This window comes from Myotis lucifugus, unplaced genomic scaffold (genome assembly GCF_000147115.1).
Source record: "Myotis lucifugus unplaced genomic scaffold, Myoluc2.0 scaffold_178, whole genome shotgun sequence".
Lineage (NCBI taxonomy): Eukaryota > Metazoa > Chordata > Mammalia > Chiroptera > Vespertilionidae > Myotis > Myotis lucifugus.
The window spans coordinates 1,922,463-1,939,934 of NW_005871226.1; the positions used below are offsets into that span (position 1 = coordinate 1,922,463).

A 17,472-nucleotide genomic window follows, 5' to 3' on the forward strand; every position below is an offset into this window, starting at 1 on the left:
ACCAACCGATGTGTTTCTCTCACATGGATGTTTCTCTCTGTCTTTTCCTCTCTCTTCCACTCTCCCTAAAAATCAATGAAAAAAAAACCCAGGGTTAGGAAGTTAATTTATACAGACTTTCTAAAGAACAATTTTCGGAATATTTGCCTGAGCTGTAACCCGTAAGGGAGAGGGAAGGAATAGACAATCTGTGTGCTTGTAGGAGGACAGTGTGAAGTGAGCTGAGTGACCAACAGGAGCCCAGAAAGGCTCCAAGCTTGGAGGCACAAGACAGAAAAGGATGGGAAGAGGATAGGTTTTAACTATGCAAAACAAGCAGACATCCTGTTGCCTGCTGCTATCCTCATCCTTCCAGATACAACAATGTACTGTTTGAAGCAGTGGTCGCCAACCGGTGGTCCGCGGACCACTGGTGGTCCATGAGGTCCGAAAGGTTGGCGACCACTGGTCTGAAGAATATAAACCAGAAAGACATCAGACTCAGGAATACTAGGTGGGGTTAAATGCAAACATGACCAGTGGAATCCTCATCTGCTTCCAGAATGCCAGAGCAGGTTACAGAAACCAGGCTTACTCGCAGGAGACTAGAAGAACCCTCCTCTACAGGAACTGTGAGCAGCCCGAGACAACATGCTGATATCTAGACTCCACCACAACGAGACAGCTTTCCTCCTGGTTATTCAGTGGCAACTCCCACCAGCAGACAAACCTCACTCCCAGACAACCACCCTACACTCATGTTTATTGCCTCACAAACCTGGGACAAAGGAAGCCTCCCAAAATAAGAGGAAATAAGGCCAATGTGGTATGAAGAAACTTTTAAAGGAAAATAAAACTTGTATCATAAAAAGAAAAATATTTGGCCCTGGCCAGATAGCTCAGTTGGTTAGAGAGTCATCTCCAAGCGCCAGGATTTGGGGTTCCATCCCTGGTCGGGGCACATGCAGGAAGCAACCAATGAATGCATTAAAAAGTGGAATAACAAATCCATATTTCTTTCTCTCTCTCTTTCCCTTCTTCTCTCCCTCCCCTCCCTTTTCTCCCTCTAAAACAAATGAAAAAAAATTTAATTTGAACCTGGGAAGAAATAAATGCCATTTTAAAAAGCTCTAATCAGTAAATAAAAGCAAACACAAAGTAGCCCTAGCTGGTGTGGCTCAGTTGGTTGGAGTGCTGTCCCATGCACCGAAGGGTTGAGGGTTTGATTTCGGGTCAGAGCACATGCCCAGGTTGCAGTTCAATCCCCAGCCAAGGTGTGAACGGGAGGCAACCAATCAATGATTCTCTCTCACACCAATGTTTCTCTCCCTCCCTCTCTCCTTAAAAAAAAAATAAAAGAGGTGTTACAAACTAAAAACAAGATAGATATGTTCCAAAAATAACAGATAAATATGGATAAGAAACTGTAATGGTTTTAAAAGTCAGAATACAACCAAGATAACAGAATATAAGAATTAATCAAAGAAATAAGAACATTTCCAAGAAATAAAGGACATTTTTATAAATTAGAAAGACCCTCCAAGTACTCAGTGAATTATAAAGAACAATTCAGATATCTTAAAAACTCAATAATCAACTGTAGCCCTAGCTAGCTGGTTTGGCTCAGTGGACAGAATGTTGACCTGCAGACTGAAGGGTCCCGGGTTCGATTCCGGTCAAGGGCATATGCCCGGTTGAGGGCTCGATCCCCAGTAGGGGGCATGCAGGAGCTAGCCAATCAATAATTCTCTCTCATCATTGATGTTTCTATCTCTCTTTCCCTCTACCTTCCTCTCTGAAATCAATAGTAAAAATATTTTTAATTAATAATCAAGTGTATGACCTTAAAACAGAAATTAAAAGACAAACAGAAATAAAACATGAATTGACAGAATTTGGACAAAAGTAAAGGGGAAAAAAAGAAAAATGAAAGTCACTGGCTGGCGTGGCTCAGTGGTTAATGCATTGGCCCGTGCACCAAAGGGTCACGGGTTCAATTCTGGTCACGGGCACGTATCTGGATTGCAGGTTCTTTCCCCATTCCTAGTAGGAGCACTTACAGGAGGCAGCCATTCAATATGTCTCTCTCATATCGATGTTTTCTCTCTCCCTTACCTTCCTCCCTTCTGCCCTCTGAAAAATCAATGGAAAAAATATCCTCGGGTGAGGACTTTAAAAAAAAAGAGACAGAGAGCACAAGAGAAAATAGACATTTAAAAGAAGTGTAAGGGTCACAGACTATAAATAAAAAATAAAATAAAACAATGTAAGTGAAAAAAACATATTAGAGAGAAATGATAGCTAGAGAAAGCAGGCAATGGACATCCAAAATATTTGTAACTGGAGCCATGAAATAAAATCAAAAGAACAGACTGGAACAAAAAAGTAAAGATATAATTCAAGACTGCTTTCCTAAAGTAACAGGAGCTTTGACACTACATATTAAAAGTGCCAGAAAAAACTGACCCAGAATGGTCAGCATCAAAACATACCTACGCAGGCAGGCGCCATTTGGGGGCTCAGTCCATCTGGGTTTCCCGATGACCTAATAAACTCATAATTCTTTATACTTTTGGCCTGGTGCGTTCCTCCTTCGTTGACCCTAGCATTAGGTACAGAAACCCAGGAGGGTTCCATGGGGAAGGGGAGCCATCATCCTGGCTTCAATCACCCCAAGTTTGCTAGGCGGCAGCAGCTTGACCTGGGCTCACCTCCAAATCCTACTCGAGTGACATGATTGTGGCCTCGATTAGGCCTCCCTCCCTCACGGGCCCTCCCGAACCAGCCAGGGAGGTTGCCAGATCTGGGACCTCTCTCTCCTTCCCAGTACTGACCCGGCACTCAACACCGGCGCATTTCATCTCCGGTAAGTGACAACTGGGTCAGCCCTCTGGGTTTCTGATTTGCCATCTCAGACAAAGACCTAGCGCTAGGCCAGAAAGCCTCTCCAGTCCGGCCTCGGCCCCAGGAGCCCACCACATGGATTAGACCATCTTCCTCACTCTGGAGCCTGACTAGCCGGCGGGGACGCCCTCCCTCTAGTCTAGCTCCCCGGGTCTCCCTTTGTTTCTTACCTCCTCTTCCTAATTTACACCACTGGGAGTTCTTTTTCCATCTCCGCCCCCCCCCCCGCCCCCCAAAAAACTCCTCTGGGATGTCTCCCCCATAATCTTCACACACTCGGCCCTTCCAAGGAGGTCCGGCCAAAGCGCCTTATCCACCATCTAAATTTTCGCATTGGCCCGAGAATGGAGCTTTCAATTTGAACATTCTTTGCGTCTTAAATAATTTCTGTCACCTCAATAGGAAGTAGTCAGAGATCCCCTACGTCCAGGCCTTCTTTACTCTCCGCAATCATCCTTCTCTCTCAAACTTGCTTCCTTATCAAATCCGACTCCACCCAAAACGCCCTTCTGCCAACCCCTGACCTTTACACCCTAAGGCAGGGGTCCTCAAACTACGGCCCGCGGGCCACATGCAAATACAAATATTGTATTTGTTCCCGTTTTGTTTTTTTACTTCAAAATAAGATATGTGCAGTGTGCACAGGAATTTGTTCATAGTTTTTTTTTAAACTATAGTCCGGCCCTCCAACGGTCTGAGGGACAGTGAACTGGCCCCCTGTTTAAAAAGTTTGAGGACCCCTGCTAAGGCTTCTGATCGTCCTTGAACCTTTACACCCTAAGGCTTCTGATCGTCCTTCTCCAACCCGCCAGGTCCTTCAGACCCTCCCGATCACTTGATTCTCCGCTCCCCTACAGATGCCCCAAACTCACCTCCTTATGTCCCTCCTCCGAATGCCCCCCTGTCTTCAGACTCCACCCCTTTGTCCACTCCTTCAACCTCCTTACCAAGTTCCCCTTTTACTATTTCCCAGACAGACAGCCTCCAGCCCTTGTCCTTCCCCTGCGAGAGGTGGCCAGGGCCAAGGGTACTGTCCAGGTACACATCCCATTTTCCATGTCCATCCTCGCACAGATTGAGAGACGTCTTGGGAATTCCGGTACCTGACCCACTCCTATGACCTGACACGACATCTATGTCATCCTGTCCTCCTCTCTGACCCCAGAGGAGAAGGAGTGCATTTGGCAAGCAGCTCAGGACCATGCTGATGCCCTCCATAGACAGGACACGCCAGCCAACCCGGTTGGCGCTGACTGGTTCCCCCAAACTAACCCAAGATGGGACTATCAGGTCAATTCTCCAGGGCGCCGGCTTCGTAGTCATATGATCATCTGTCTCATTGCTAGACTCAAAAAGGCTGCCCATAAGGCAGTGAACTATGACAAATTTAATGAAATCACTCAAGGCTCTGACGAAAACCCAGCTCTTCTCCTCTCCCGCCTCACGGAGGCCTGACAGAAGTTTACCACCTTGGACCCCACCTCCCCAGAGGGAACCCTTGTTCCGAACACCCACTTTATATCCCAATCAGCCCCCTGACATATGCCGCAAACTTTGAAAAATAGACACAGGTCCACAAACCCCTCAAAAAGACCTCGTTAGTCTGGCCTTTAAGGTCTTAATAATAGAGATGTGGAGACACAAATCCAAAAACAAAAGCGAGATCAGGACAAGGCTGAGGCCCAGAGGAAGCCTTTCAGCTCCTAGCCGCTACTCTCCTGAAGTGCTGGTCCTCCAACCAAGGAGACGTCAGGGGCTAAGCCTCCTCCGGGCCCATGCCTCAAATGCAAGAAGGAAGGACACTTGGCCAAGTCCTGCCCAAACTCGAGAACCCCGCCTGGACCCTGCCCAAGGTGCGGAAGGGAAGGCCACTGGAAAGCAGACTATAGTCTGGCCCCTCCAAGTCAAATTTCAGCCAGTCCAGCAAGGCTGCCCTCTGGATCTGGTCTGGAGCTTCCACACCTCCTGGGACTGGCCACCAAAAACTGAAGTTGCCCCGGCCCTGACAAAGCCCCACAGACTTATATCACTAGAACAGAGCCTCGGTGACGACTGTGGAGCAGGTAAGCTGATCTCCTTTTTAATTGACATGGGGGCCACTCATTCTGCCCTCCCTGAATTCACTGTCCCCTCCTCAGTCTCTACTATGGGGGTTGACGGATTAGTCTCACAGCCACTAGCCACACCTCACCTCTACACTGCATCTTACTAAAATACCCCCTCTATCCACTCTTTCCTCGTTCTACCTCGGTGCCCAACCAGGGCTACCACGTATCCCCTCATAAAGCCCAGTTGTCCCAAACCACAGTCACCTACCTTGGTTTCACTCTCACCCCGCAAAGTCGAGCCATTACCTTGGACCGTAAACACCTTATCTCCTCCATAACTGTCCCCTCCTTTAGACAAGAAACACTCTCCTTTCTCAGGCTCGCTGTGTACTTTCGCCTCTGGGTTCCCAACTTCAGCCGTCTCGCAAAGCTCCTCCATGACGCAGTGAAGGGACCCCCTCACTGAGCCTTTAGATCCCAAGGCCAGCATTCTCACTCCCTTTAATGCTCTGAAAGCTGCTCTCACCTCAGCACCTTCTCACCCCCCTGCCCTTCCCAAAGAACTACTTTCTTTACTGCAAATCTGCAAATTCTTACTTAACAGTGGCTATTATCAGAGGTTGAACTCATTATTACCCAAATCTAAGCATGTTATCTCTAAAGAAAAATGTGCTACTTTTAATACAAGTGGCCGGAGGCCTGGAAACTACCGTCCTAGAACAGGCTGCGGGGCCTGCTCCCCGCACCCCCCTCCAGCTTCATAGGGCCTATACATAATTTTCCAAAGTCTTCTTAAAAGCTTTGGCGCATTGCTGGGTTAAATGATAAACATCTAAATATTTCAACACATTTTAAGTTCACCTGATTATAGCTTTTGTTACAGAAAATCTATAAAGTAGATTTGGAACTGTTAATGTGATGCCTTATTGAAGTTGTGTTTCTTGAAAGTGAGAGTGTTCATAAATGTCAATCTAAGATGTGCTGGCTGTTTACTTCTTGGTTATCATTGGAAAATTAAGGTTTCTAAGAGTTAAGAATTCTAATTAAATTGGAAAGAAAGTGTATGGTTTTGGTAATAAAAGGCAGAGGCATGGACAGGCATTTTGAGAGAAAAAGAAAATGAGTTAAATTTGTAAGCAGTAAGCCAAGACAAGTAGAATAGGGAAGCTGAGATCATTAAACAGCAGCTTCCAGCCATCTAGAAAATCCAGATGCCAAGCAGTCGGCAGCCATCTACTAAATTCTATCTTCCTAAACCAAGGACAAATGAAGCCAAGAGAATAAACCTCATTTTGGTATATCAGACTACAACCCTCCAAACTAATGTCTCTTTCCTCCCATCAGACCATTTGTCATAATTCTTATTGTTCCAGCTTTTGCCCCCGTAATACTAAAATATACAAAAGTTTGTCTCCACAGGTTACAACCCCTACTTGTACTCAGGAAATACCACCCCTAGGCACCATCACAACCGCCTTTTGTGCCCAGACCTCATCTCCCTTTGACTCCCAGAGCAAAGACAATGGGCCAGGTCAGAAAATTCTGGATGCCTAGAGCAAGGGGCAAACTGGGAAAGCAAGAACCTCGCCCCCAGGGTAACTAACCGGTCATGTGGTTGGACCCCTGATCTTTCATATCACTAGTCAGGCAGCTTAGACCCCAGATCTTTTCCTCCCTAAAGATAACATCTAGGCCTCAGTTGTATTTCAGATCCAGGTCCAGAAAAGCAGCAAAACCAGACAAGTGACACTGGTAGCCTCAGGACCAGCTTTTACCTACCAAGCCACTCAACAGGATGGCTTTTGAGCCTTCACTAACCAGTCTCTTGGGGAAATCATGCTGCTGCAACCCCTCGCTCCAACCATGAGAAATCTATAGTGTTCCAGCCAACTACAATCGAAGTTCATCCCCCTCAGCAGGAAGTAACTACGGAAGATATGCCCTTCCCCCTATTCCATAAAACAAAAGGTTGGAATGTTAGGTCTGATCAAATATCGCATGGATATCCCCTTCCCTGGGAAGAGACCTTCAAATCATTTCACAATAGACATTCCCTTTCCCTAAGACTACATTCCACTTGCTAACACCATTATCTTTCCCCTCAGGACCAGCCCAGAGAATTTTCCGCCCAGAAAAAGCCCGCCTAAAGTCCTTTAAAATCTGACTCCCCGTCGCGTGTCTACTGGAGACATTTTGAGACTCAGCTCATCTGAGTTTCCAGATGATCTAATAAATTCATAATTCTCTACCATCACCACCACCCCCAAAAAAACCCAAAAAAACAGCAACACATGTCTAAGTAAAGTTACTGAATATCAAAGATAAAGAATCCATAAGACAGGCAAAAGATCAATATACTGATAAGAAGAAAAGACTGATCACATTTTCTTCACTGCCACATTCAGTATCAGAAAATGGGAGCAGCACGGGAAACCATAAAAATCCTCCAAGACTCCATAGGCAGCAAAATAGCAGACATATGTCGTAGCAATATCTTTACTGATACAGCTCCTAAGGCAATGGAGACTAAGGAGAAAATAAACAAATGGGACTACATCAAAATAAAAGCTTCTGCACAGCAAAAGAAACCCATCAACAAAACAACAAGAAAGCCCACTGCATGGGAGAACACATTTGCCAATGCTATTTCAGATAAGGGTTTAATCTCCAAAATTTACAGAGAACTCATACAACTTAACAAAAGGAAGATAAACAATCCAATCAAAAAATGGGCAAAGGATCTAAATAGACACTTTTCAAAAGAGGACATACAGAAGGCCAAGAAACATATGAAAACATGCTCAAAGTCACTAATCGTCCGAGAGATGCAAATCAAAACAACAATGAGCCCTGACTGGTTTGGCTCAGTGGATAGAGTGTCGGCCTGTGGACTGAAAGGTCCCAGGTTCGATTCCGGTCAAGGACATGTACCTTGGCTGCGGGCACATCCCCGGTGGGGGGTGTGCAGGAGGCAGCTGATCGATGTTTTTCTCTCATCGATGTTTCTTTTTTTAAAAAAATATATTTTATTGATTTTTTACAGAGAGGAAGGGAGAGGGATAGAGAGTTAGAAACATCTAACTCTGTGATTAAGGACCCAGGACCTTAGCACTGGATGCAACCCAACAAGTCTATAAATTCGGAAGCACTTTGCTACAAGATGCTGAGACCCAAGCCAGCCTAGACTGCAGGCATCAGTCTACACCAGGGGTGGGCAAACTTTTTGACTCGAGGGCCACAATGGGTTCTTAAACTGGACCGGAGGGCCGGAACAAAAGCATGGATGGAGTGTTTGTGTGAACTAATATAAATTCAAAGTAAACATCATTACATAAAAGGGTACGGTCTTTTTTTTTTTTTTTTTTAGTTTTATTCATTTCAAACGGCCGGATCCGGCCCGTGGGCCGTAGTTTGCCCACGGCTGGTCTACACGCTGACCGTAGCTGCTCTCATCTCTGCACTCTGAGGAGCAGTATGGAATCTAACACCACAAGAATTTCAACATTCAGCATGACTCTAGTCTAATTTATAATAGCTTGACCAAATAATAGCAATACTGATCAAGATACCCAAAAATGAAATGTCTATTCACAGACTAGAAATTTTAAAAAGAAACCACACATACATAAAAATTTGATTATTCCAAAATTCCAATATAATATTTGTTATCACTGTACTGACTATACTGCAAAATTGTTGCACTCAACCAAGTTGGGTATTATATTTGCATGTGTCAACTTTCTAGTGGTCTTTGTGAGTAGAATATACAGAATCTACTGTCTATAATCCAAAGCAGTGATTCTGGAACTAATGCCTCATTATATAAGTGGATCAAATTAGTAATTGTCACCATAAAGTTAAAATCTATTTTTAAAATTTATTTAGAACATCGTCCTGATACCCCAAGGCTGCGGGTTTGATCCCCAGTAGGGCACATACAAGAATCAATCAATGAATGTATAAAGAAGTGGAACAACAAATCACTGTTTTTCTCTTTCTCTCTCTTCTCCCCGCCTTCCTGTCTCTCTAAAATAAAATCAATAAATAAGTCTATCAAATGAAAGTGAGAAGTCTCAGGGCTGCAATGCAATCTGAAAATGCCATATTATCAAACTTTTCACATGTGTTAGATACTAAGAAAAAAAATCCAGATATCTGGCCCCTCTTTGGGCAGCTCTCCTGGCATCTAGGAAAATGGTCACACAGACTGACCGTTAAGGAGACAGGATGAAGCAAAAGGAGATTCTCCCACTTTTAGTGTGATTTCTATTGCTTTGGTCAGAGCTTCCTTCATTAAAGGCGTTTTCATAGTCTACAATAAACTATCTACTGGATTCTCTCATTCTCTTAGTCAATGCATACGTAGTATGTACCAGACACAATGCCAATAACTTTACATATATTATTTCAATTAACCCTCACAACAACCCTAAGACAAATTTGTTTACTTCCATTTTAGAGATGAAGCAACTGATGCCCAGAGAGTTTAAGTAATTATCAGGGTCTGAGTCATATTAGCACCCAGACCCAAACTCTTAACCCCTTCCCTCTGGCATGCTGGCTGAGGCTTTTAAAAATATATAAATAAGGGCCTCTATATGAGACTTAGCTTAATTGCCATTAAGACAATTAAAAATTAGTAACTTCTTTTGATTCCTGGGGCACGTACAAGAGCAGTGTTCCTCTGTCTCTCTCGGTCTCTTAACCTCTCTCTAAAAAAATAAAATCAATAAACATATCCTCAGGTGAGGATTTTAAAAAATTAGTAACTTCTACTCCTCATCACTTCTATTTCCATTATACAGAGAACACCCACTCCGCAGGGTAGAGACAAAACCCAGATGAAGAACACGTCCTGGACAGAACCTGAGACAGCAGCGGCGGGGAGCGGGGGGCGATGGAAGTGGGTACCTTTTCTGCAATGCCGTTTCTGCAATGCCGTTTTCCGTTGTGTAGATCGCCATGAGCTCTGTGTCTTCATTGTCCTGTTCACCACTGGACGTGGCCACCTGAAGAGAAACACTGCATTTAAAGGCTGTTTCACAGTATTTCTCTCTGCAGTACGGAAACATTTCCCCCCAAAGTTGTTTGTAATTCTCATAAGAGACAAAAACTGTGCATTCTCTACCTATCAATTTAGCCAAATCTGCGGTGTTCTTAAATGAAACTCGCAACAAGTGTGTGCTGCATTAGTAACCACGTGTGTTTTGATAGAGGAGAAACATAGCACGTGTCCCACAGAGGGAGGCTGCGTGAACAGGAGGTCAGCTGAGGGAGACTCAAAATAGAACATCCAAAGAAAGCAGAACTGCTGTTTCTGAGCCAGGGAGAGACATAATGAGCTGCCTTCCCGAGTAAAGATAATGACTTCCAAGTGCCATCCGTACGGCAGGAAGTGGCCTACCAGCACTCTCATACTGCGCTCTCCTGACTTAGTAACAACCCCCTTGCATGCATGCCCTGTGACACAGGCGCCTTAGGTCCTGGCTGCCTGTCTTGAAAAATAATACTGAAAATAATTATTCGTATGAATCAAACAACTACATTTTAAAAACTCAGAGAAGAAAAGTATAAAAATGTTTAAATTCTGGTATTGTGAACTACCATAAAGGGAAGTGAAAGATGAGTGATGGCATAAGAGAAAATACAGTGCGACACCTAACAGGATCAGCATCAGAATTTCACAAAGAACACCTGCAAATCCATCATACACACAATCCAAAGGAAATGGCACAGGGTAGGAGCATGCAAATTCACAGAAAAAAATTAAGTTGCCCCCCCCCCCAAAAAAAAACACAACACAGAGAGCTGTTGAACCTCACTTAAAATTATAGAAATGAACATTAAAATTAAATTGAGTTTTGTAGCATAAATTAGGGGGAAATTCTTCGAGGGGAATCTGGTGTTTAGCAGGGTGTGGGAGAAAAGCTACTTTAAGGTATTACAGAGACTATGCTCTTGGTGGAATGGGGTACCTTGGTTCCCTTTGTGAAGGGGAACTTAGCACTGGGATTGAGAACAGGCATGTTCTGGGACCAGCAAGTCTACTCAGAGAAACCTATCCTTCAAACAGAGCCATGCAAGTTTATGTTCAAGGTTGACAATTGCAGCATTACTCAAAATACTAAGTACTTGGAAACAACCTAAATGTTCATCAAAAAGACATTCTTAAATTATGCTATATGCATTTTGAGAATAATATTCAGCCATTAAAAGAAAATTGATGTACTGACAAGAACTCCAAGAAATACAGTTTAAAAAAGTCACAAAACAGTAAGCCTAGAATTATCCCAGTTGTGCTAGTAAAATAAAATAAAAATGTAATAACCTCCCTGTGTCTAAATATTTGGTAAAGGATCCAGTCACTAACCAGTATGAAGGCTTACCCAGGAGCAAGGAGAAAAGATGGGCACCTTTCATTTCTCACTCCCAACCATCCTTTTTAGCATTTGGATCTTTCATAATCAGTACATATTCATGTTATATGAATACTGCTTTTTTAAACGAGTAATAAAGAAGATGCACACCAAAATATTAACAGTGGTTGTCTTTAATCAGTGGGACCATTTTTACCTTCTTGTTCCCTTTATATATGTTGGTAATTTTCTATAATGAGGACAATTAATTTTTACAACAGGAAGAAATTAGAAAGACTAAAGTTCCAATATAGCTTAGACTGAAGCAGTCCAGAGAGATTTAATCCACTTATTTTTGTGACTGAAGACATAGGACCAAAGAAAAATTTAATTTCTCATTCAAGGTCACACCGATTACAACCCCAGTCTGAAGCTAGTTTTAAAGTATGCCAAAGATCTCGATTAACTGGTACATCATTCTTACAGGGCAAAGTTTCTTATATCATTTCAAATAAAGAGTTGCTTTTTTTATTGACTGATTTTAAAGAGAGCGAGAGAATGGGAGGGAGGAGGAAGGGAGAGAGAGAAACATCAACCTGTTATTCCACTTATTCATGCATTCATTGGTTGATTCTTTTTTTAAAAATATATTTTATTGATTTTTTTACAGAAAGGAAGGAAGAGGGAGAGAGAGTTAGAAACATCAATGAGAGAGAAACATCGATCAGCTGCCTCCTGCACACCTCCCACTGGGCATGTGCCCGCAACCCAGGCACATGCCCCTGACCAGAATTGAACCTGGGACCCCTCAGTCCGCAGGCCGATGCTTTATCCACTGAGCCAAACCGGTTACCAGTGGTCGGCAAACTGTGGCTCGCGAGCCACATGCGGCTCTTTGGCCCCTTGAGTGTGGCTTTTCCCCCAAAAAAACTTCTGGCGCTTGGGCCCCCAAAATTTTTAAATTCCCCCTGTTCGGTCGGGGCCGCCCCGTTGGTATTTTGTGGGAAAGACCCACACTCAAGGGGCCAAAGAGCCGCGTGTGGCTCACGAGCTGCAGTTTGCCGACCACTAGGTTAGGCCATTGGTTGATTCTTGTATGTGTCCTGACCGGGGATTGAACCCTCAACCTTGGCGTATTGGGACAATGCTATAAGCAACTGAGCTACCCGGCCAAGGCCAAAGATTGCTTTTAAAACTATCTCTAAGACATGTCATGTCTTTTTACACAAGCCAACAGGGTCTGTGGAGTCTGCTTGCCTGTGAAACCAGCTGCCAGCGGGACACATGTTCCCAGACAAGTTTACGTCCACAAAACGAAGCTCTACCTTACTATCAGAACCAGGCTCCAAGTCCTAGCACAGCAGCACTCCACCCACTGAGAAGCCAAGAGGTACATACATTCAGGATGAACTGGCTTAAAACAATAATGTTTAGTTACTAAATCATCAGAGAAGCCCAGATCTGAGTCCACGCCCTATCCTAGCCAAAACTAACCTTCACCCAAATTCATCCCCAGTGGCCACAGCGTCTCCTTTTGGGGTGATGAAAATGTTTTTGAACTAGACAGAGGTGATGGCTCCATAACATTGTGAATGTGTTCAATGTCACTGAACTGCTCACTTTAAAATTTCAATTTTGTGTGAATTTCACCTCAAAAAAAATTTTAATCTGTATATGTGGCATACAAGAGGAGATTTCCCCCAGACTTATTCCATTCCCATACACAATTAAGTAAGTGCTATAAAATTCAGATGCTCCCCAGGCTAGGAAAGGACTCATATTTTCATTCAACAAACTGTGTTTGAGCACCTGCTGTGCCCAGGCAATGAGGATGCAGTCCTGCCACATATCTGCACCCCTAGAGCCCCCTCAGTGTCACATGGGTGGGTACCAGGTTAATGGCACCCACTGACTGAACACAATATACATCAGGGCACCAGGGAGTAAAACACTAGTTTGTTTTACTATTTTTCCTTTGGTTTCTTAAGTTAGCTATTCTGATGGTCTACTTTTTTAAAAACGTAAAATATAATTTTAAAAATAATGCTAAAATCAGTTCTTCAGGAAAGGCCTTGAGCTCTTTATTTTTTAAAAGGATAAAAAATGTGTCTGACACTATCAAAGCTTCACATTTTTAAACCTCTAAACATTAGTTCAACTGGGAAATAAAACATGTCTTGGAAAGCTGTCTAAACTTAATAAAAACAGCTTTCCTTTTGTGTTATTAATAGCATCACAGATAACAGAGGGGAATCTTGGCATCTTCCATCTCAGGAAATTGATCAGGTTTTTATTAAAAATATCCACAGATGATTTAAAAATCCTTTGGGAACAACATGTCCTTTCTCTCTCAAAATTATTTGAAACCAAACTTGCGGCGTTAAATGCCCCTCCTAAAGTAATACTGCACAGTCACTCCATCAGCTATGAAAGCACGTTTTCTCTGCCCAAATTTGTCAGCTGATTCTGCTTGTCTCCAATATACAGGGTTATGTTGCCTTTGGATGCAGGAGTGTGCCGATTGCTCAATAAAAATCATGCCTTTATTGCTTTATTTCTACTAAGCTAAGACAATAATGCTTAAGTATGTGTTTTGAAGAGTAATCTTAAAACGGTCAAATGTACAGGAAACAGGAATGACAGGAGCAATTGTGAAGTGGATCACGCTGAATGTCAATTTCACAGCAATGCCCGTTTAAACTGACAGTGGAATAAGCCTGTGTTACTCAAACAGAAGCCAAAGGGAATCAGTCAGTGGCTGCAGGTACCTGTAAGGTGAAAAGTTCAAGTACCTGGGAAACCCTGAGCCTCTGATCAGAGGGTTCAGGACTCAACTAGCATCTATTTTGTCTTTGGGATCTGGTATGATTCGCCCACCACTGTCATATGTCTAATAGCTAAGTGAACCATTTTATATTAAAACAATCATGTTCAGAATAGTGATACAGTTTCTCAAATTGACTGCTTTCTATCTATAATAATAAAAGTGTAATATGCTAATTAGACCAGACAGCTGGACCTTCTGGACGAAGCCGGGGCTGTGAGGGCTGAGACCCTTGGTCGATGTTTCTAACTCTCTATCCCTCTCCCTTCCTCTCTGTAAAAAATCAATAAAATATTTTTAAAAAAATAAAAAATAAAATAAAATAATCATGTTCAGAATAGTGATACAGTTCCTCAAATTGACTGCTTTCTATCTATAATATAAAAGTGTAATATGCTAATTAGACCAGACAGCCAGACCTTCTGGACAAAGCCGGGGCTATGAGGGCTGAGACCCTTGCATGAATTTCATGCATTGGGCCTCTAGTCCTATATAATAAAAGCCCAGCGACCATAAGGCAGAACGACCAGAACGACAGCTTGACCAGTCACTATGAGATGCACTGAACTCCTCTAGGTCCCTTTCCCCGGCTGGCAGGCTCCAATCACCGATGGCGAACGGGGACCCAGGGTGGGTAGGGGGGGATGCAGGCGGTGCCAGGCCAAGGCCCCTGCCCCACCGGTCACCCCACACACAGAGGGCGACCGGCGGCAGGGTTGGGGCCGGCAAGCGGGTGGGAACGGCTGACTTCTCAGTCCCTCACCCAGCCGTAAGGCTCCCACCGCTGGATGGCAAATGGGGAACCGGGGTGGGTAGCAGCAGGGAATGTGGCTGGCTGCTGACAGCTGGGGAAGATGGCCCTGATCGCAGGCTAGGCCTAGGGACCATATCTGTGCATGATTTCATGCACCAGGCCTCTAGTTCTTTCATAAAAAGATAACACACTATTCTTACCCTCCGTACACACACACACACACACACACACACACACGATTTCCTCCATATCCACTATTAAAATGTGTTTTAAATAGACTAAAGATATCAAGATTAGTGTTTCCCCATCTTTAACCCAAGTCCTTTAACTGAACATAAAAATCTCCCACCTGCCTTCAATATTACCTGAAATTTCAAAATTAACTTCCATGAAAAATAAATCAAAGTGAGTATAATATGGCATATGCTAAACCTACAGAGCTTGTCAATCTTAGATGACAACCCAAAAAAAATGTAGCTGACAGGTCTAACATTACACTAGCAATCCCAAAGTTGGTGGAGGCGGCAAAGCCCCTAATCTGTTCTCACTGCCTCTTCAAACATGGCAGCCCAGGGTGAACACATGCAAGCAAAATCTCTGGAGCAACCAATACTTCACCCACAGCTCAGCCAATCCTGCAAAGCACAGCCTCCTTCGCTTGTTCTCCCAGCCTGCCTCCTCCAGAGGGCTCCTGGGCTGCAGCAGCCAGAGCACCTTCAGGGTTCCAGCTCGTCCCACCTGCTCCCCAGCACAACTTGCCCTTTGAAAAGAGCCAGAAGATGCCTGCCTCTCCCCATTCCTGGCCCCTATCCTGAAGGGCGGGGAGGTTTGATGTGCCTGTCACAGGCCCACATTGAAAACCCTGTTGGTGCTCCTGCTCCCACACATCCCATGACGATGGTGAGAACTAACATTTGCTGTGCACAGATTCATGTGGCACTGAACTGGCCACTTCACCAAACATCTCCCCTTCAAGGTGATGTCTGCAAGAGCTGAACTGGAAGTCGCTATGAAGCCCCATCCACAAATTGATTGCAAAACAGATCCCAAAGGTACCCAGCCAGTTCCAGCACGCCACCCAAGAGAGCCGTCATCTTCCATTCTTTCCACGTGGTAACACATTATAGCTGACAAAAGTACATTTCTTTTTTTTTTTTTCTTTTTTTCTAAATATATTTTATTGATTTTTTACAGAGAGGAAGGGAGAGGGATAGAGAGTTAGAAACATCGATGAGAGAGAAACATCGATCAGCTGCCTCCTGCACACTCCCCGCTGGGGATGTGCCCGCAACCAAGGTACATGCCCTTGACCGGAATCGAACCTGGGACCTTTCAGTCTGCAGGCCGACGCTCTATCCACTGAGCCAAACCGGTTAGGGCAGTACATTTCTGATAGGTAAAGAAAATATAAGGGATATGAACCAACAAGAAACAAAATCAACATCCCAAAAAGAAAATAAGGAATATAAATGGCTCCTGAACATTTGAAGAGTCTCAACCTCACTCAAACGAAGATGCAACAGAAAACTTTTTCCATCTACTAAATTGGCCAAGAAAACCAGTCCAACCCATGTTCTATTGGCAAGCCTGTAGGAAAACAGGCACTCACACCTTGCTGATGGGAATGAAATGATCTCAACACAGGGCACTTAGTGGTGCCCTTCAACCTAGTAAGGCACACCCTCTGCCCCAACAGTCCCTCCCATTCCTGGAAATTTATCTTTTTCTTCCATCTGAGTGAAATATCCTATGTGCAAGGTTATTCAAAATATTAAAAACAATGGACATCTATCAAATGGGAATATATAAATCAATTATGGGACATCCACCCCATAGATGATCTGTAGTTATATATAGGGCACTCTACATTCTGATAGGGATGTGCAGACATCAACAACATTACGGGGTTGGGCAAAAGTAGGTTTACAGTTGTTTGTATGGAAAATAATATAATAATAATAATACAAGAATAAACTGTTTTGCATACTCACAACTGTAAACCCACTCTGTATATTAGTAAGTGAAAAAAACAAGAGCAGAACTACAGATATAGACATCTAGATACACACACGTGTGTGTATAAAAGGAGATGAGAATATATTTGCTTACATATTTGTAAGCCATTTCTGAAAAGTGGTGTGTGGGGAGAATTGGTGTATACAAGGCCAGGCAAGGGGCTTTTCACTCTATACCCTTTATACTCTTACATTTTGAATCAACTATCTATATAAAACCCTAATATGCAAACCGACCAAACAGTGGAACAACCAGTCACTATGACGTGCACTGACCACCAGGGGGCAACGCAGGAGCTGCCCCCAGCCCGCAGGCCCCAACCAGTGGCAGCAGCAGGGGCAGTGGGGGGCAGGGCCGGTGAACGGGCGGCACCAGGCCAGCCAAGGCGGGTGCAAGTGGGGGCCCCAAGATTGCCCCACTGGTTGCCCTGCAGAACGTCCCTGATCACCAGCCAGGCCTAAGGACTCTACCTATGCACAAATTTCGTGCACCGGGCCTCTAGTATATTACCTAGTGTTTAAAAAATAAATAAAAATGTAAAATTATAACTCCCTTTAAGGAATTAACAAAATTATGGTACAGGCTACTGCA

The 17,472-nt window shown here is 43.8% G+C and overlaps 1 protein-coding gene across 3 annotated transcripts in view; it reads right to left on the bottom strand.

The window, feature by feature from the left end:
* Positions 1-17,472, bottom strand: part of SLC23A2 (solute carrier family 23 member 2) — a 91,819-nt gene that overhangs the window by 55,184 nt on the left and 19,163 nt on the right. The window contains exon 3 of one of the 3 annotated variants that reach the window (XM_023760270.1): positions 9,857-9,940. In XM_023760270.1, coding sequence (XP_023616038.1) covers positions 9,857-9,940 — 84 coding nt within the window. The other 2 variants (XM_023760269.1, XM_014462358.2) reach the window with 2 other exon arrangements.